Here is a 22152-nt window from a genome sequence, read left to right on the forward strand (position 1 = left end):
TAGATTGCCCTCTAAGAGGAACTGTCGTTCTAGCATTGTGTTCGTGTAATATTCAGTGTTTTGTAGCCAGTCTCTCAGATGCCTCATTACAGCAGCATGATTATAAGTCAGTATGTGGGGGAGATTAATGCCCCCATTGAACTTTGGCTGCTGTAACTTGATAAGCGCAATACGGGGTTTTTTTCCCCTCCATATGAAGCCCCTAAAAAGGGCATTAATCCTATTAAGGTCCGAATTACTTATAAGGATTGGAAGAGATTGTAACAAGTAGAGGAGGCGGGGGAACGTCGTCATTTTAATAAGGTTTGCCCTTCCCAGATAGGATAGGGACAGAGCTTTCCACTTGTCCAGCTCCATCGCTATTTCTGAAATAGCTCTTTCTATATTAAAGTGGTATAGGTTAGACGGATTTTTGGGTAACTTTATACCCAAATATATAATATGGTCCCTTGCCCACTTTATGGGTAGGTGAGTACACTGAGTAGGGCATGTCACCTTATCATTCAAGCACATTCCTACTGATTTATTTAGATTTATTTCGAAACCTGATATTGTCCCATAATCATGTAATATATTCAATATATTTGGGAGAGAGGAGCCCGGGTTAGCAATATAAAGTAGTAAGTCATCCGCAAATGCCGATAATCTTACCTCTACATTTCCTATCATAATTCCTTCAAATGCTGGGGATGCTTGTAATATTCTGAGCAGGGGGTCTAATGATAGATTAAAAAGAAGTGGGGATAGGGGGCATCCCTGTCTTGTACCTCTATACATTTGTACAGGGTCTCCCCTGGTTCCATTAATTAAGAGCGAGGTAACTGGTTCTTTGTAAAGATATCGGATGAGTTTAATAAAATCTGAATCGAATCCTCTAGCTTGGAGTACCTGAAAAAGGTGAGACCAAGACACAGTGTCAAAAGCCTTCTGTGTGTCAAGACTCAGGAGCGCATAGCTACCCCCCGGATTCCTTTTTGCCGCTATTGTTGCTGCTATGGCGGTACGTATTGCTTTTACAGAATGTCGTTCTTTAACAAATCCTAACTGGTGGTGGGTAAGGAGATCCGGCAGTATTGCCTGTAATCTATTGGCTATAATTTTTGTAAATATTTTGAAATCTACATTCAAAAGGGTTATTGGTCTATACGAGTCTGTTGACAATGGGTCTTTACCCGGTTTGGGGATCAGGGTCGTGTATGCCTTATTGAAAGATTGGTAATCTGGCTGAGTTATGTATATTGTGTTGTATAATTCTAGGAGAGTCGGAGTGATATCTGTTTTGAGTAATTTATAGTATAAACCTGTGAAACCGTCAGGACCCGGGGTTTTATGTGTTTTAAGAGATTTTATGACCCCTGATAATTCATCCTCAGTGATTTGTCCCATTAGTGATTCCCTTTGTTCCTGTGTAAGGCTAGGGAGATTCGCTTCCTGTAGCAATTTGTGGCTTAAGTGAGGGTTGGAAGGGATGGGGTCATAGAGGTCTTTGTAAAATTTTTGAAAGTTAGCCAATATATCTGTTGTGTGAGTTATAATTCTACCAGATGCTGCATCCTTCAATGCCGCAATGTGAGAGCGTGCTTTCCAGGATCGTGACATTTGCGCTAGCAATCTACCTCCTTTGTTACCCCATCTATAGTATAAGTTTTTCGTATAATCCAATTTTTGCTGTGCTTGTGCAGTTAAAAACGCTTCTAATAGTTCCCTATCTCTTATGTATATCTCCATATTGTGTTCCGATGGGGTATTTTTGTATGCCTCAAAACTTTTAGTTGCCGCTGTGTGGAGCGTCTTATACTTCACCGAGTTTTCCCTGCGTATCTTAGATACATAGCTCATTATATGGCCACGCATCACTGCTTTTGACGCCTCCCAGAACACCACCGGGTTACCCCATGCCTCAATATTCTCGTCCAAATAATTTGACCAGTGGTACGCCAGATAGCGTTTGAAATCTTCAGATTTGGCCAGGTATTCTGGGAAGCGCCAACTCCGATCTCTCGGATTCATTGTGCCACACCACCACTCCAGGGTTATAGGAGCGTGGTCCGAGATGACTATCTCTCCCAATGTTGCTGATTTCAAATTTGTTAACAAAGTATCAGATATAAGAATATAGTCTATCCTTGACATGGAGCCATGGGCCCTAGATAGATGTGTGTAGGAGTGATCCGTTTGATTTAATAATCTCCATGGGTCATTAATTTGTAGGGTATCTTTCAATTCCTGAATACTCTTCCAGCATGGGGAGGAGGCCCTTGAAACCGGAGGGGATTTGTCAATCGTGGGGTCGGCTACTGTGTTAAAATCTCCACCAACTATTAGCGGATAGGAGTGTCTGCTAGCTACAATGTGTGAGATTTTCCGAATAAATTCACCAGTGGCAACATTTGGGGCATATAAATTGACTAGTGTATAATTAGTACCCTCTAAGTTCACATCTACGATTATATAGCGTCCTTCGGGGTCTAGCTCAGTCCCTAGTATGGTATACCTCAGATTTCTATGGAAAAGAATTGCCACCCCCCTAGATTTAGATCTATACGAGGCCGAAATGCATTCCGCTATCCAGGGTGCTCTCAGAGTGGATTGATCCCCAGAGACCCAATGGGTTTCCTGTAAAAATATGATTGCTGGATGTCGTCTCTTAAGGAATGTTAAGACCTTTTTCCTTTTTATTGGTGAGTTGAGGCCTCCTACATTCCATGAATATAAGGAAAGGTGCGGTTGGTCTCTCTGGGACCTATCATCTGGTTGTGTGGTAGCCATCTGTATTGATTGATTGTATTGATTGACGATTAGGATAGTGTGGTGTGATCGTATAAGGGCAAAGTCCCCCCTTGAAGAAACCCTTTCAACAATGTTCCCTAAGGGAATCCCCTTGCCCCGAGACTCCCCCCCAGGGTCCCATTGGAAGGTAATCCCAGGTGAATAATGAGCATAGAAAATTTGACACTTCAAGTGTACTGCAGCACTTATTAATTTCAAACATTTAAGTATAACATTTGGGCATTGGAGCCAGTTTTGCTCCGACCGACTTTCTGGAGGTCCCCCCATTCGGGTGTGAGGGGTGCTCCTACAATATAACCATAGTAACAGTATATTCAGTAACATATTCTAGGACTCGGTGGGTCCAGTGTTGTAAACAAGAAAATAGCGAATAAGGGGAAGTGAGAAGATTTCCTTAAAGGGTAGACTAGCAGTAGCAAAGATTGAGCATAAAGGCAATAATATTGATCCGCTGTAATCTCTATGGTGACCTTCATCGCCCGCCCAGCAAACCGTCCGAGGGCACATCCAAATATTCCCACATAATAAGGGCTGGGCATCGGCCCCAATAATCTCCACAGCTTCACAACGGATCATGAACATAACTTTCTCCAATCAACATAAAAGCAATAATATTGATCCGCTGTAATCTCTATGATAACCTCAGCCGTCTGCCCAGCAAACTGTCTAAAGGCATACCTAAATATTCCCACATAACAAGGGCTGGGCATCGGCCCCATTAATCTCCACAGCTTCACAGTGGGTCATAGACTACTCTAATTATTTTAATTGTCTGTTTATAATGTAATAAATGCATTTAATTGTTACATCTTAGTTGGTATTTTTTTCAGTCAAACGAACCCCAGCGCTGTATACTTTCTTTTTTGTTCTACAATGCCACAGAAAGTCTTCCAGCTGTATTGTTCATGGTTTCAAGGTCTGTTCATCATTCATGTCTACGCGGTAAATACACGCTGTAAACTCTCGCGGTTCATTTGCTTTACGCTAGGTTTATCATTGCACAAATAGAACAGTTCAACGTCCTTTTCTATTCCATTATTCAATTCAATAACCGTGTTGAATTGATAGGGTTATGTTAAGGACAGCACTGCATGTCCTTAGATGATGATATTCAGTTACACGAGGCTGGGTTGTGCAGCAGGTGAGGCTATAGGTAAATTAGACACCCCGTGAACGTGCTTGTTGTACAGGGCATGCAGGGGCTGGCTGGGAACTTTCAGCCTGGGGGGCAAACACAAGCAAGTGGCCCCACTTTTTTTTACCAGCGCATTAAATGGAAAATCAGATTCACAATGTTGGAGGCCTAGTTTGCTTATTTAGCCGGAATGGGCTTAGAATGCCGCCTGTCAGAAACCGGCAAGTGGAACATAAAACATTGCATCCTTCTGCACATGCGTCAGATAAATGCGCTGCATGGGGCACTGGGAGGAGACCGATTAAATCCCTCTCAGTACATATTGCAAAAAGAAACCCATAGGCTTCTATAAGGCAATGCCATTTACAGATGGCAATGCCCACCAAGTCCATGCTCTAGAACAGGGGTAGCCAACTCCAGTCCTCGAGAGCTACCAACAGATCACAGTTTCCAGCTCACCTCACAGGTGCACTCATTACTGACTGACACATTTTAAAAGATCCACAGGTGGAGCTAATTACATCACTTGTGATTCTGTGAGGAGACCTGGAAAACATGAACTGTTGGTAGCTCTCGAGTACTGGAGTTGGCTACCCCAGCTCTAGAATGTATCGCATTCAGGAGCTTGGTGTATATGAGAAATGTGGTCAGACCTCTGACTATGGATTTTCAGAGGTTTGGCCACATTTTTACCTTTGGTGCACCCTGCCCCAGTGAGTATACAGAACCCATCTACAGTAGTAAACAATATATTTTGAAATAAATTAAAAAAAAAATTCAAAATCCCTAGATACTATTATAATAACAACCTGAATCAATAATGGAGTCCTATTCATAAGTCCCAAATATAATTTTTTGTATACAGTATATGAACAGACAGACAGATGGAGCACAAAACTTCCTTTACAAAACCCAATCCAACACAAAAAAATTAACATATCTAAGTTTAAACATTACAGTACTTGATGCACGGCATCTGTACCCTGTGCTACTGAACTCTCTTCCCTAGATTACTGACCTGTGTGAAGCCTATTCCACAGATGGAGCGCCTCTCGTTCAGTGCCGGAGATCACCAGAATGTCCTTGCTGGCGATCGCCAGCGGAGAGGCGCTCTATCTGACTGGGATGTGCGAGCATCTCACACGCACGTACGCCCCAGTTTTTTGGCGTCGGGAGACGCGAACCCTGCCCGTCTTTGCTTCAGGGAGACGGGCAGTGTTAGGGGGGTGCGGGGAGGCGGAGGGGACCACCGAGGAATGACGACGAGACGACAGCGGGGACCAACGACGGAAGGGAACACGCAAGTGTCTTGTACACGCGCGTCCCCTTCCAGTGGCTGGCGGGGCCCTCCTGCCAGACCCCAGCTAAACGAAAGGTGCTCCATCTGTATATGACCGCTCCCTTTAAACTCAATTGATAAATATACAATATGCACACGTGCACTCATACATATATTTAATTTTATATACACAAAATACACCTTTACACACCACACTCAAAATGCAAATTTTGTTATCAGACAGGCAGCTGGCCTGGCTCCTAGGAAAGGGGAGGAGACTTAGGAGAGTGAATGGGACGAGATCTGGGGGAAGGCATCTGGGCTGGAACCACAGCACAGATGACCAGAATGGCAGGGGACAGAGCAGCAGTGTGAAATGAGGGATAGAGTTTGGGGCTAGTGGGCCGCTACTAATACCATGGGCCTTATTTTGGTTCATTCTTTCTGACAAAATCCTTCTTAGATGGACAAAACCATGTGCACTGCAGGGGGGGCAGATGTAACATGTGCAGAGAGAATTAGATTTGGGTGAGTAATTTTGTTTCTGTGCAGGGAAAATACTGACTGCTTTATTTTTACACTGCAATATAGATCTCACTTTGAAGTAAAACCCCACCCAAATCTAATTCTCTCTGCACAAGTAACACCTGCCCCACCTGCAGTGCACATGGTTTTGCCCATCTAAGAAGGATTTTGTCAGAAAGAATGAACCAAAATAAGGCCCTATGTTACAGAAGGATGGTATGGGGTTTATGTGACACCCTCTGCGGTTTGGTGGTCTGGGCTACAGCTCTGCCAACTGCCCCTTAAATATGTGCACAATTAGTCACAAACACACACACAATAAAGAATAAAACAACAAGCCCCCCACAGACATGTATGCAACACTGATATTTTTCCCACATATAAAGACACATACCTATAATTAAGAAAACACCAGCAAACTCCCCCCCCCCCCCACACACACACACACACACACACACACACATATGTATGCAAAAGTTACACATATATTTTTACACTCACATGCAGACACATCTAGTAGTCCCTACACACTCACTAAACAAGATAACAGCCCCCCCACACATGTATTTTACCTCCAGTACAGGCAGGGGCGAGAGAAGGGAGGGAGTAGGATGCATGCTGCTGCCCGGGAGGAGAGGAGAGTAGGAGGTCGGGACACAGGAGGGGAGGGGCCAGCCTGTATGGGAGCTCAGCTCATTGGTGGCTGGTCCCAGTAAAGGGGCTGGCCCCAGTATCAAGTATTGCAGCTGAGCTGTGTACTAGGCTGAGGCTCCATACTGGCTGTACTGAGTGTGCCTGACCCGTCTGCACCAGCCCTGAACGGCTGTCAGTGCAGCGAGGAGCACACGCTGCAATGTCTCCCGGCCACATGAATGTGCAAGTGCAGCACACACCTGCGGCCCCAAACAGGTACAGTTTGCTGGCCTGGGGGGGCAACTGGCACCCTGCCCCCCTGCCCAGCCCGCCACTGAGGGCATGGGTCATAGGTTTGACTGCATTAAGGTCGACATACATTAGGTCAACCACTGAAGGTCGACGACTGATATAGGTCACCATGGCTAAGTTCGGAAGGTCAACACAAGCATTAGGTCGACATGAGTTTAAAAAAAAATATTGTTCTGAATGTCGCCTTAGTCGACATGGACAGCTGCGATCTGCACATTATTTTATTCTCCCGCCACGCTGTAGTGGACGGTACGGCCTGAAAAACCGCATGTCGGCTCAAAAAAACAACAAGGAAACCATGTCTATCTATTGACTGTCGACCTTCCCATTGTCGACTTAATGCTTGTGTCAACCTTCCAACTCTGTTGACCTTGGTCACGTTGACATGTTTCTGGTGTCAACCTTCAGTGGTCGACCAAATGCATGTTGACCTTAATAGGGTCAACCTAATGACTGTATTTTGTTGTACTGGTATTAGTGTGCGGTTATATTTATTATATGCTATGTATTGGTATCACAGTGTCATTTCATGTCCATGTAGAACAGTCAGGGGACTGGAGAATTGTAAGATGTGAACTACAAGACTGTGATGTTTCTAACCAGCTTCCTGCCCACACAGTGCTGCTGGAATGTCTGGGAGACTCTCGAAAAGGGGGTGGCTCTCCCTGCCCCCCTCGTGTGCCCACTTTCAGAGCACAAGTGGGCGGACCAAGGGTGACCCGATGATGTGATCCACACCGAATCGCATAATCATAGCCCTACAGAGAGAGCCCCTCTCTTTCATTGTCCGCACTCGCCAGAACCTCCCCGCTGGCGCAGAGGGACTCCATCAGACTGGGACGCACGTGTGTCTCACACCCACGCGCGTCCCAGTTACTCGGCGGCTTGGCAGCGGGACCCTGCCTGTCGCCGCTTAGACAGGCAGGGTTGGGGGGGGGGGTGTTTGGAGCGGTGGTGGGGACCAGTGATGGCGGCGGACTGCGTCGGGAAGCTCCATCGGAACGGGGACTGCGAGCGTCTCGTGCGCTTCCTTCCGACGACTGGCGGGCATGGCGGGGGCTGCTGATGGAATCACCAGCCCCTGCAAGGATGGAGCACGTTCCATCTGTATCTCCCACTACACAATGCCTGCTCTGTATGGGGGCAGACTCACAGTAACCAGATCATGTGACAACACCCCCACTAGGTGTATATTCCCACTGGCCATGCCCCTCTGCACCGACCACACTGCCCTCTCCCCGAGGAGGGGCAAAGAAGTATTTCAGTATGCTATGATCTAAATATAAGGCCCCAGGTAGTAACAAGTGATAAGTGGCTATCACTCCTTTGTAATGCAAAATGGAGTTTAGACCACTTCCAGAATCTAACAAGGCAGATACAGTACCACAGTTTGTCATAATATAGTAAGGAGCGCTGGGCTCTACTATAGACAAAACGCGACACGTAATCAGCCATCTAACTGCTTTGGAGAGATGGTAATGCCCCAACGAGAAGCTAGCAAGTGTCAAATTACCCATAATGCAGCAGTATAGCTGTGTCTCACTGCTCTTTTCTTCCTTCCGTCCACTTTGTCCCCTGCCTACTGTTGAAGTCTTCACTTGGCCATTAAGCAGGAGTACACAATCAGGAGGTTACTGTACTGGGGAGACACAGTGCCAGCATTTCACAAGCCAGTCGAAGTGCACATCGGGAAAAGATGTAAGAAGCCCCCTTGATTCTGGTTGTGTAGCTTATCTTCAGTACAGCATGTTTGTCATACATATTACTGGTACAGTATGTCAAGTGGTACTCCTACAGTACATCTGGTTGCTAGCTTCATTCTTATCACCAGTCACCCACTATCTCTCTGTCACCCTGCCTCCCCAGTCACCCACTATCTCCCTTTACACTTTGGGTTATTATTGTGTGCCATGTCCATTCCTTGAGAGACCACACCCACTTTTGAGGAGCGCGACATTGGCAGACTCTGTCCCATTAAAATATCTATAAAGGGGTACTCTCTCTGGACGACATTAACAACACTACTGTTCTCTACTCTGTAAGGTAATGTTAAACACCACCAGTTAAATACCTCTGTGCGCAGCAACAAGATCAATATTTTGACAATTCTATTTTTGTTAATGTGAAGTGTGTTCCATCTAATATAATCTTGCATGCCTTTTGATCCATATGGCACAAGACCCCTGGCGTGACACAGCCGCATCACCAAGTAGAGAGAGATTCACTCTCATTCACTCTAAGTATTTTTACCAAACTGTTGCATCGTATTTGAATTGTAGTCGCATACAAAGTGGCTCACAGTCTTACTTGGCACACTAGATTAGTGCTTTTGGTAATATCGCAGATTACGCCTAACATGGCTAGAGAGGAACTTTTTTACTTAGTCACACACAGAAGTACAAGAAAATCCAATGCTAGTAGTCATTGTTCCCAGCATTGTATCTTTTGCTGCCTTGTACCCCTTTAACATTGCAAAAATAGCCCAGGTCGATTCCTGTTTTTTGCCGGCTCAACCCAGGACTGTGCTGTGTTAAAGGGCCTTTTTTAATCTCCCAGGTCCAGCAAGTTCTGATTTTTATTTATTTGGTTCCCGTGAGTGGGTGGGTAGGGGCCCAATGCATTGCTTTGCCCAGGGCCTACAATGCGGTTATTCTGGCCCTGCTTCCACTCAAACTATTATGCCCCTTTCAGGCTGCACTTTTGACCCGTTATTTTGCCGTTTTTTTACCATTTTAAAACGGTAATTTGTGCAGTGTGAAAGGTGCAGAGTGAATTTACCGGTTCTATTGAACTGGTATTTCTAAATGGTAATAAAGCAGGGTCCTACCCATTTCAGACCCCTTCATTTTTCATGTTTTCTATGGGTTAAAATGGGTTCAGTGTTGTGAAGGAACAAAAACTGCAGTGAAATACTGTTTAAGGACAAAAACTGCACTGAAATACCGTTTAAAGACATGCGGTGTGAAAGGGGTTTTAGCTGGCAGACCCATTTTTAGAAACGTTTTAAAATACCTGGTCAAAGCCAGTTTTGCAGTCTGAAAGCAGCATTACTATGCTATTTACACATGAGTTGGCACATCGAAAAGTCAGTTTATTATTTAAAAAAAATAGATTGTACTTTTTCCGCGATTGGAATAATTGAGGAGATGAACTTTGCAGTGAATGCATATGAAAATGAATTATGACCGCAGAAAACTCACATTTGCACTGTTTAATTAAACTAACAAATCTTTTGGCATAACTTTAAAAATTTATTTCAGTGCAAATTATAAAAATGATTTACATTATTTACATGCAAGCAGGTAATTACATTATCCATTTAAGAACTCGTAATGGATAAAAGTATTATTAATATAGTCGGGATTGCTGTTGCCTTTGTCTGGATATGAATTTGAGGTGTAAATTCACATTTTGGGCTAGATTTACCGAGCAAGATTTAGCCCTGAAATGAAAAATGACAATAATATTACATTCTAAACACACTTGGCTGTGCATTTAATGTTATTGTTATTGAGTAAAAAATATATACTGTTAATTCTAAGCCCATTTTACACAAAGATAATATAACTAGGTGATTCATCGCGCCCTACGGGCGCTCTTCACACCGGCGTAAGGGGCTACGCCCCTTAATTTGTGGACGTTTGTATTGTGAGAAATATGGTTAGAATTGTATGAAAGATGCCCTGTATTGCAGCTTCTGCCAGTGGGTGAGGGTCCAGCGTGGCAGCACAGGAGTACAGGACGGTGGCCCTGAGTCAGTGTCTTCTCCTATTGGGTGGGAGTTAGGGTGCATGAGAGCAGGAGGCTGGGATATGAGGCATAATAGGGGTATGTGGGCAACACAGCGTCAGCGATTACCCAGTGGTGGAAGTTACGGTTCAGGAGAGCAGGAAGCTGGGTAGTGATAGGGGTGTGTGGGCATACGGGGGACTAAAGAGGGTGGGGGACACTGTGCAGCTTCTGCCAGTGGGTGAGGGTCCAGCGTGGCAGCACAGATGTACAGGACGGTGGCCCTGAGTCAGTGTCTCCTCCGCCTGGGTGGGAGTTAGGGTGCATGAGAGCAGGAGGCTGGGCGGTAAAGCATGATAGGGGAATGTGGGCAACACAGGGTGAGCGGGTCCCCACTAGCGGAAGTTATGGGGCAGGAGAACAGGAGGCAGGGCAGTGATAGAGGTGTGTGGGCATGAGGGGTAATAAAGGTTTTTGGCTGTTGCGGAGTAGGGATAGGCATTGGTGCAGACACCATCGATGGTTGGCATTGATGGCGATTTTGCACCCTGCCATCGATAGTAGTAACATATTACTTGGATAACCATCGATTGTTGTAGCTATCGATGGTCATCCATTATATCTGACTGAATAGGCCGTGGGTCAATCAGAACTTGGTGGCCAAAAAATATTTGAAACTTGATCGGTTCTCCTTTGCCATCGTTGTAGGGAAACCATCTTGTCCTCCCACATTGATGGCAAAAGTATTCAACATCGGCCATAAACCATCGATTATTTGAAATCATTGATGGTCGATGGGCATCCCTAGAACTGGAGGAGGGTGGGGGACAGTATGCAGCTCCCGGCAGTGGGTGAGCGTCTCCTCCCACTGGGAGGGAGTGAGCGTGCATGAGAGCAGGAGGCTGTATAATAGTGGTATGTGGGCAAGACATTGATAAAAGTTGTGGCGCTGGTGCAGAGGGCAGTGGGGAAACCTGCAGTGTGGCAGCCAGGGCCGGATTTCGCTGGGGTCCCGCGATTCGCGGGAGGGTCGCGGGGGTCCCGCGTTTCACCTGAGGGTCGCGGGGGTCCCGCGAATTGCGGGAGGGGGTGGTCGCGGGGGGCCCACGAATCGCGGGAGGGGGGTCGCGGGGGTCCCGCGAATCGCGGGAGGGGTTGGTCGCGGGGGTCCCGCGATTCGCGCGAGGGGGGGTTGCGGGGGTCCCGCAAATTGCGGGAGGGGGGGTCGTGGGGGTGGTGTCAAGGGGGTGGAACGTTATACACATGAAAATGTTCTACACAGGAACGTTCTACACAGGGGTTGAGTGACAGATCTGGCTAAATATATAAGAAATGGTACTTGTGTATTTGCAAGGCGCCCACTAAACTATTTGCTTAGTGGGCTATTCTGCAAATATCCCCCCCCCCCCCACCACACACACACTCAGCCTATCGAGCCCCCTTGCAGCCTAACTAAGCCCTCCCTGGCACCTGATGTGTTTGGTTATAAATAGGTGTTCCGGATAATCAATGTTGTTCCTGAACCTTGAATCATGTCATTTTGCTGTGTGTGGACTAAGCAGTGATGGAGCACATTGTCACAACCCAAATCCTACCACACAATAGTGCCACTTATATACACTGCGCCAGCTAGAGCCACTTTGACACACTGCACCAGGATTACACACACTATAATGTCCACTACGCATTATACTACACACCGTTCTGCCCATAACACATTATCCTACATGCCACACACTGTTTTTCCCATTACGCAACGTGCCACACACCGTTTTGCCCATCATGCAACATACCACACACCGTTTTGCCCATTACGCAACATGCCACACCATTTTGCCCATTACACAACATGCCACACCATTTTGCCCATTACACAACATGCCACACCATTTTGCCCATTACACAAAATGCCACACACCATAATTCCCAGTACATTTTGTGCCACACACCATAATGTCTAGTACATATTATGTCACACACCGTAATGCCCCTGTACTCGTACTTATAATGCACACAGCTATAGCTTATAATGCACACAGCTATAGCAGTGTACATGCTGCGGCTGGCGTTGGATGCATGTCCTGCTCTGCAAAAGTGGTGACCTACTGAGCCACCTGTGCCCCATGTGGGACTCTGCGCTGGCTGCGGGCCTACACATAACACCCTAGCTCTCAGCGTGGACACAGAGATCAGGCACAGTCACCCAGTGCTCAGGGTATAAGGAACTACTACCACAGCAGAGGATTGGGCACTGCCGTGCAAAGTACTCCCCATCCCCATGAGGCATCCTTCTCCTCGCAAGGTTAGTCCACCCCGGCGGCAGGGCCCGGCTGACATGTGACGCGGTAAGCAGGTTCTCTCCTCTCCGGCTCAGCTCTGATGAGCACAGGACTGCGCTTAGTCCCCGATGGGGAAATCTAACACATCCAATTTGGGCCAAGTTCTTGGCCTGATCTCTCGGGATCGGTTGTAATCGGTCCAAATCATGCTAGTGTATGGGCACCTTCAAGGCACCCTAGCAATCTAGGTTTATTGTATAACCCTACTCGTACACAGAAGGTAAAAATCAAAGTGATTGAGGTATTAATTAAGTCACCTATGCCTAAGCATGGATAGCCTTAAAATCTGGATTGATGGGGTGCCTTGAGTATCGTGTTTGGGAACCACAGACATATATATGAACATCTGTTTTCAGAGATTTCTTTGTAATTATGTTCGTTAGCTAAGATGTGTTACATGCACCATCATCCCCATGGATACACTGTAACACGCTCAGAAAGTTCTGAAATAACAAAGATATAAGGCATGTCTGCGTTTTATGTTTTTTATTTTTTTTTATTTGAAAGCCTTGTATATGCCAACATTCTGACTTTGTGCCACCGTATGAGTGTTTGTGGGCTCCCGATGGGAATGGGTATTGTGGAGAAAAAAAAAACTTAAAAGTGCCTGTGGATTCCAGACGGTTTACATCCTAGGAGCTTCAATAATTATTAACCGCTTAACTGGCTAATTGTTCTTTTTCAAAAATGTCTACAAAAAAAAAACTCAACTGCGGAGAAATAGCCGATGCGATTAACTCCTCTACATTACTAATGACCCCCCAAAATGCATACTGTACCTCCCCAATTGTCCTGATTTCTGTGGGGCAATCTCTCATTTCAGACTCTTTTGTCTGTCTGTCTGTCTGTTCCGGCGTCAAGCAAAAACTACTGGATGAGTTTAAATCACTTTTTCACTAATGTAGCGACCATAAAATAAACTGAGGTATGTCTGATCTTGATGTGACATCAGGGAGAGTATCAATAATATAAAAACCAGTGCACTGAAAGCTGGTGTTCTGATCATGCTTCTGTGGAACTTGACTGCCCGAGTTATGCAATGGAACCCAACTGACCCAAGTGTCACCCTAACAGGATGTGGCGCATGTGCAACTGTATATCCCTGATCCCCAATCATTTTCCTCTTTTGTAAGCTGCTGTTTCGCTATGACGATCAACAAGTCGCGGCAAGGCGTAGATCTCAGAAAACGGTTGCTTCTACCACAGGCAGCTACAGATGGAGCGCCCTTCATTCTTGCCGGGGCTGGCGGTAGATTCGCCAGCTGCCAGAAGGGGATGCCCCCTTATTACGGAGCTCCCTGCTTGTCCTCAATGCTTCACCGCCGGTCTCTGCTGCCTAATCACACCTCCCCCCCCAACCCTGCTCATCTCCCTGAAGCGGAGATGGGCAGGGTTCACGTCCCCCGCTGCCAGGAAACTGGGATGGGCGTGCGTGTGGGATGCTCCAGTCAGATGGAGCGCCGGCTCACCAGCGAGGACATTCTGGCTCACCCCAGCGCTGGCTGAGAGGGGCTCCATCTGTATATGTGGTTTGCTCACAAGTTAGTAGCCACAAGCATCTTTTTGTGCTAATCTCTAAAGGAAAAACTGGAGATATTGTTTACAAAGAAATGTGGTGATCTACAATATAAAATATACATCGCAATATGAGATGGCAGCACTGTCTTTGTGTTATTAGTTCTGCTGAGCAATAACAGACATCCATTTGAGCAAAGCCGCGGGCAAATGCTACTTATTAATAAAAAAGAAACTGAACTAAATGGAAACGTATCTTCATATCCACCAAGAAATACTGTGTAATCTGCACTCCGTATTTATCCACCTCTCCGATATATGAGAACATGGTGAGAGTACTGATTTTTCCTAACAAAGTATTCCCTTGAAAACAATGCAATTGCTTTCGGCACTGTTACGGGTTCTGAAACGGGCCCGGTCTTTTGCACAGGAGGCCCAGCCAGCTAGGATAATTTAGGGAATACCCATTGTAAAAATAGAAACAATCCGTAAGCAGTTTTTTTGTTTGTTTTGTTTTGTCTTTTAAATCTGGTTGTTTTGCAGCAGATAATGATTTGGCTTCGCATGCCCAATGTGTGGGCTGAGAATAGGATTGTTATTATGCAGAGCGTCAGTCCTTGGAATGCCTTCAGCAACGACGAGCGAGGAGTTAAACCTTCACACACTCTTTATTCTAGACAAATTAATCATAGGGGAGAGGTTAGGCATCGTTCATAAAACCTGTCAGTTGCGATCTCTACGTGCTGTTAGATAGCAGCGGGATTACATTGTGTGCAGAATAAATGGATTTCGGCCTTACTCTGCAATGCATTTGCTAGACCGCTGCTTTATTGCAGTGATCATGACTCTCATACAGTAGATCCTCTGCTGGGAAATAAATACATGCTCGCTAATTACATAGGGCATTCGCGCTGTTCAGAAAGGTGTTTTGACTATGTTAATGTTTTTAATGAAATACTGTAAGACTTATTTAATGATGGGTTTAAATATTTATCAAGGTGGGATGTACGTGATATATAGCCGCTGTTAACTGGAATAAAGTGGCTGGTCACACTTCTCCCCGCCGCCAGTGGCGTAGCTACGTTTTGGGCGCCCCCCCGTAAGTCTGCGGGGGATTGGGGGGGTTAACTATAGCACCGCAGCCCCCGGCGCCCCCACATGCACAGCGCCCCCCCCCCCCCCCGCGGTGGCGGGGGCTGCGGTGCTATAGTTACGCCGCTGCCCGCTGTCAGATGGCAACAGTGTGAGATGTTATGGTGGGAGGATGGGTGGGTGGGAGGAGTCTGTTGCGTGGCGGACAGTTTATTGTGTTGCAAGAGCTGTGGGGTTATTTGGAAGTGTTGTGCACGTGCCACCCTTCATTCATACACGGAACACCAGGTGAATCGTGTATGAATGAAGGGTAGGAGGGTGGAAGGTCGGCGGCAGCGCGGTGCGCACAGGATGTCGGATGAAGCTGCTGTTGTGTGGCCTGAGCAGAGTGACCTCTGACGTCGTCACGCTGCGCAGAGCCGCACTGCCCGGGATGGGAGAAGCCGGGCAGCGTCTGAGCACAAGCTCAGACACTGCCCGGCATTAGACTGCGCATGCGCAGTCTAATCCCGGGATTGGAAACTCCAATCCCGGGATTGAAATCCCAGAGTTTTAGGGACCAAATCCTGGTATCCCGCCGATCCCGGGATTGGCCTCCCTAATTAGGAGGAACCCAGGGCCAACCGCACCAGCATATGGTCTCACAAGGGGTCTGAGGATCTCATCTCGGTACCTAATGGCAGTCAGGCTACATCTGGCGAGCACATGGAGGGCTGTGCGGTCCCCAGAGAAATGCCACCCCACACCATTACTGACCCACTGCCAAACCGGTCATGCTGGAGGATGTTGCAGGCAGTAGAACGTTTTCCTTGGCATCTCTAGACTCTGTTACGTCTGTCACATGCTCAGTGTGAACCTGCTTTCATCTGTGAAGAGCAAAGGGCGCCAGTGGCGAATTTGCCAATCTTGGTGTTCTCTGGCAAACGCCAAATGTCCTGCATGGGGTTGGGCTGTAAGCACAACCCCAACCTGTGGATGTTGGGCCCTCATACCACCCTCATGGAGTCTGTTTCTGACCGTTTGATTAGACACGTGCACATTTGTGAAACAATTGTGTATTACCACTAAGGTAATTACCAGGCGCTGCACAGGGCTTATTTCAAATCCAGCAGCAGTTAGTATAGGGGATAGTCAGTCCCCATAAATAGATCAAAGAAAAAAATCACAAAGTTTAACTGCGCTTTTGAGGAAAGATCACCACAATTATTATGTTATAACATTTTATTAATTCATAATTGACCATTTAAAACTCAATAAAAACCATACAATAATGATTAAAAATTGCATGTAATTGGTGCTGATTTGATTAGCTCCACTTTGATGAATAGGTTAGCTTTTTGGAAAATGCACCCCGCTGATCCTTTTTTGCGGGCCCTGTTCCTATTGGACTCCGATGGGTACACACAGTTTTTTAAGGGGAAAGAGGGGAACAGTCAATGTCACTCACATATCTGGGATGGTTTCCACTGCTGTAGATTTGAAGTGGTCCCCGTGGTGTTGTAGTGCTGTCCTCAAAATCCTCTTAAAATACCCCAGTTCTTTAGTGTCCTCTTTTTGGGTCCTGGTTCAGGGTCTTTAGAAATTTTGTAATCCGCAATATTGAAAAGGAGTGGGGGTGCTGTGACTGACGCGTTTCGCTGGGTATACCCAGCGAAACGCGTCAGTCACAGCACACGAGTTTGACACCACTGATTTAGACAGTTGCAGACAACAGATTTACATTTATCAAGAACTGAAAATATCTTTGCAGATAAAGGGATGGTAGTTTGATTGAAAAGAAAAGTATTTATATATATATATATATTTATATTACATATGCCCTTATTAAATGTAAATTGACTACCTGTTCCATTTCTACCATGATCTTTTCCCATTAAGTGGAAGGTACACACTTTTCTTTGATATATACTGTCTTGCTATAATACGATTTCTTTTCATGATCTCATTATTTCACCAATTTGGGTGAAACCAGAGTACACAGTTTTGATTCTGTGACTGAAAAAAAAAAAGTTGTACAAAAAGCTTATGCTGCGCTGTACATTACTTTTTTTTAAATTGAGGCGCTCTTTTGATCTAATGAAAGCGATGGAAATTCGTGCGAGCATAGTTTTTTTTCCCTCTATAGGATGACTCATTGTAAGTTCAGATGTTGTGCATCTTTAAAGCCAAGAAGAATAATTGCGACTGAATATAAATAGATTAGATTTGTTAATCCATTTTCATTGACTCTTAGATTTCATTTTTCCTTGTGATCTGTTAATGATTTAGGATTTTCATGGCTTCTTTTACTTTGCAAAAAAAATAAATCTAAATGAATCATTTTGTTCTAAATACAGCATTTCACATTTCAATTAAACCAAAAGGCTTTATATGTAGCGTTTTGTAAAATGTGTGGTCTGTTTGCACAGGATATATCCTAGTCAGAGGTTCTCGTGAAACCTGGTGGGCACTCTCATTGCGAAACACCCCCCCCCCCCCCCCCCACCACCACCACCACTACACCCAGCCCTTTCTAAGGAGGCTGGCTGTCGCCTTAGACAGGGTGTGGATCAGTTGGTCACCAGCAAGTTGTTAGACAGTCATTAGGTCGACATGAGTCTAGGTCGACATGGGTCAGGTCGACAGGGTCGTTAGGTCGACAGTCAAAAGGTCGACATGGGTTTTTTCACTGTTTCGCATGGCTTGCTTCACTATTTTATTCTCCCACCACACCCTCGTGGATGGTAGGGCATGAAATACCGCCTGTCGGCACATGTCGGCTCAAAAAAACATTCAAAAACCCCATGTCAACCTTTTGACTGTAGACCTAATGACCCTGTCGACCTTATAACCCTGTCGACCTAATTCCATTAATTAAATACTGTATAATAATATATCTAATAAATAAATACAAGTGTAACGGCCCATTCACTGATACAGTTAGAATGTTATTACTGGCTGAAAGCTCCATTAATCCATTGACTGCATTTTGCAATTTAAAAGGAGTTTCCCACAGTCTGAAAGTTTTAATGCACACGAGTCAGTGCAGCTCGTAGCTGTACCCTATCCTCCAGGGCTAATTTGAAGGCTATGCTGTACGCTGTTCATTCATCATTAAAGCTTCTTGATAAAGGTCCGGTTATGGACCGATACGTCAGGGCAGGATGGAATTTCATCTGTTGAAATAAAACTTCTATTTCGATTTTACAACCAATTGAATATTTTTGACCCTATGGAGAGTGTTCAATCCCTTGCATGGAAGTGTTGGGGTACCTGGACTATTTAGGAGGTTTATGGTCACACATAATAACCTCTTATGAACACCCCAGTGTTGTTTCTATCAAGTGTGAGTGCAGTCTGATTCCGACATATATATATATATATATATATATATATATATATATACTCCTCACTCGACAGACCAAATGAATCCTTAACAGAAAGTGAAGGCAAAATGATCTGTTTCAAGCTTCCTGAATATGGAGAGAGGGAGCGGTGAGGACAGAGATTGGAGGTTGGAGCAGATAGGGACTAGGGGCCGTATTCAGATCTGAGCTCAGTACAAATTTGTTCGGAAAATGGGCAAAACCATGTGCACTGCAGGTGGGGCAGATGTAACCTGTATAGAGAGAGTTAGATTTGTGTGAGTTATTTTGTTTCTGTGCAGGGTAAATACTGTCTGCATTATTTTTACACTGCAATTTAGATTTCCGTTTCAGCACACCCCACCCAAATGTAACTCTCTTTGCACAGGATACATCTGCCCCACCTGCAGTGCACATGGTTTTGCCCATTTCCCAAACAAATTTGTACATAGCTCAGATCTGAATAAGGCCCTAAGCCGTCCTTTTGCCAGGCTTTTAGCTAGTACCGTATAAAAGATCTCTTGCAGTTTTTGGGGCTAAACCTTGATTCCTAAGTGACAGAACGATTTTTGCCTGATTTTGTATACAAACTTTCTGAGGCCTTTTTGTGTTTTAAAATAATGAGGCTGTTTTTACTTGTTTATCTGGGCATTTTTCTTATGCAGCGTTCACTACTTCCTCTATTACACATAATACATTAGTTTACTGATCCAGACCAGCTGATATGCATCATTTATTCTATGTGCTTTGTTTGTTTGCTATGTGCTAAGTGTTTTGGTAAAATTGTCTGTATTAATCGAGAAATCAATTCTTTTTCTTAAACATTAATTTTACCTCTAATATTTTTTTGTGTCCCCGAGCATTACTATTTGTCTTTCCCCAAAGACTGGGAACAGCCACTTTTATAGTCTTTTAGAAGTTATAATGATAAAATGCAGCCTTCATTATTAATTCTTATCATATTGCATTTTAATTATAACTCCTCTTCAGGCTTGATCATGCACAGACTTAAGCATGACCGTTTCTATTACAGAAGTAACAGTAACTGTTTTTAAATTGCCGTCATAGGGGGTCTTCATTCTGTTCCAATATTTCCCGGCAGGTAAAATATCGGTACTCACCCTTTCAATGCTGCTGTCAATGACCGCATTGAAGGGTGTCAGATCTGACTTTTTGCTTAATAGTCGGCATGCACAGTGGCGTAAAGGAGAAGCTGAAGCAGGAGAGAGGAAGAGTGACCAGCAGACACTGCTGCTTCCCTTGGCTCCGACGCATCCCAGGCCGCCCTGGAACGCCCATCCTGTACACAGTAGCCAATAGCTGGTTCTGTGTACAGTAAATTGAATCAGTGGGGGGGATTTGTCATCTCTGCCATGGCCACACCCGCGCTGTGGCTGACTCGCCCCCAGTGCTCAGTCAGTGGGCAGCGGCATGTCTGTGCGTCGAGCCGGTGCCGGCGCCCACACAGACCCCACTGTGGCTTGCTCCCCCAAACCGCTGCTGGGGCTGCCTTACAGTAGTTACGCCACTGGGCATGCGTTCACTAACTCTACAACCATTAGGTCAACAGTCATGAGGTGGATCACTATAGGTCGACCTGAATTTTTCATGGTTTTTTTATTTTATTTTTTAAAGGTGGTTTTTCATATTTTACTATCAAGTGGGTATATAGTGAGAATATAATAGCGTGCCGAGTGCAGTGAGGCACCATGCCTGAAGCATAGTGAGCCATGCGAGGGGACATGTCTAGTAGCCTGTTCCTTCAAGTGTCTGGCATCTGTGTTTTTTTTAATCTTATATATAATCTATTGTGTTTGCTTTTTATTCAGGTTTCTCTACAAATGACTGGGAAGAGAATGAACGGTTACCGATTGAATATGATCGGAAGTCGGAAAGATCGCCACCCGACACGGATGCATTCCAGATTACAGCTCACAACAGTTTTACCGTAACCTCCGCACCCAAGCTGGAAACAAAGGAAGGATGCCTTAACGATGCGCAGATTCGTGCTAGCTTAGATGCTTTGTACGAAAGAAGCCGCCAGACAGAGGATAGCCATGGACTTTCTGAGAAAATATCAGACTTGCAGATGAAGAACCATTTGTATGGCCAGCGCAGCTTCCAGCTGGCCAAGATGGTCTTACAACAGACAGGAGTCAACGTTTTGCAAGAGTCTCCGAGCACCAGTGTCTTCGCGTCTTCCGAAGAGACGGAATCTTCCGTTAATATGAAACCTGTGCCAGGACTGTCGAAAGATGTGCTCACTTTTATCATGGATAGGAGAAAAACATGAGTGACCTTCTTTTATTATTGTGATATTTTTTATATAAAGTGATTCAAGGAATTTTTTTTTGTGTGTGTGTTGTGGGGTATTTTGTCCATAATTAAAAAAACGTGTCCCCACCAGCTAAAAATACGTCAGTTAGGATGCGTAGTCCGTTCTACATTCTCTCGTAGTATCTGCAGTCTGGGTTGAGGTGGTCATTTATCCTAAGCTACTGAAGTCTAGCAAATGCTGAATTTAGTAGGGAGTGGCACTGAGTGCCTTATACAGCAGATGGAGGAGCACTGTGTGTCTCAGTGGGTGGCAGCTGAATTATTATGCCCTCTACAGTACTGAGGGGGGTGATTCAGATTGCCTCGGCCATGGTTCATGGAGACGCCCAGCATTTCCTTGGTGTTCCAACAAAAACGGTAGGTGCGCCCTGAAAAACGCTGTGAGTCCCCGTGGGGGCGGGGCTTGCAGCTGACATCACATGATGTCAGCCTCGCCACCCTGTTTGGCTATCTCTAGCCCAAATAAAGGTCAGATCAGACTGACTTTTATTTGCGAGCAGGCGAGTCGGCGACCATTAAATTATTTTTCGCCCATATGGCCAGATGGATGTGTCAGCGGACATAACTATTAATGTATTAACCACTACGGTGGTTCCGGGCTTAGACGCGCTGCCGCAGTGGCTGTCCTGGAAAATTTAGTAGGTAGGTATGCACCAGTGCTGCCTCCTCCAGCTGTGCACTACTGGCGCACCACCACCGTGTTGATGGTGGGTATATCACACTCGCCAAGGCGTCCGCACTGTCAGTGAAGGGAAGGGGGCCCATAAAAATGTTAGGCGTTCCCCTGGGAACGCAGGTGTGTCGATGCCTGCTCAGGGCCGGTGACTGACATTACATGACGTCAGCGCCCACTCTGGATTTAGAGGTCAGCGGCCCTCTGAAAAGTAAGTAATTGACTCAGGGCCGGCGCCACCACTAGGCAGGATTAGGCCACTGGAGGGCGGTAGTCGGAGCAGGGACCCCCCTTCCCCCCCCAGTGGAATGACTTGGCGGCATCCCGGCCGCCCACCCGCCACCCCAACACCGCCGTTGTGCACAGGGACCCCCAAGGGTTTAAGGTGAGTGGCTGCTGTCACTCCCCCCCCCAGCAACTTCGGCGGCCGCCACCGCATTGCCCCCCTC

General features: G+C 45.8%; 1 protein-coding gene across 2 annotated transcripts in view; it reads left to right on the plus strand.

The window, feature by feature from the left end:
* Positions 1 to 21029, plus strand: part of SHLD1 (shieldin complex subunit 1) — a 76850-nt gene extending 55821 nt beyond the window's left edge. For both annotated transcript variants that reach the window (XM_083175619.1, XM_083175618.1), the window contains exon 3: positions 20523 to 21029. In XM_083175619.1, coding sequence (XP_083031745.1) covers positions 20523 to 20986 — 464 coding nt within the window. In that variant the 3' untranslated portion in view covers positions 20987 to 21029. The remainder of the gene's footprint in view (positions 1 to 20522) is intronic.
* Positions 21030 to 22152: the final 1123 nt, after the last annotated feature.

This window comes from Crinia signifera, chromosome 3 (genome assembly GCF_055691185.1).
Source record: "Crinia signifera chromosome 3, ASM5569118v1, whole genome shotgun sequence".
Taxonomy (NCBI): Eukaryota; Metazoa; Chordata; class Amphibia; order Anura; family Myobatrachidae; genus Crinia; species Crinia signifera.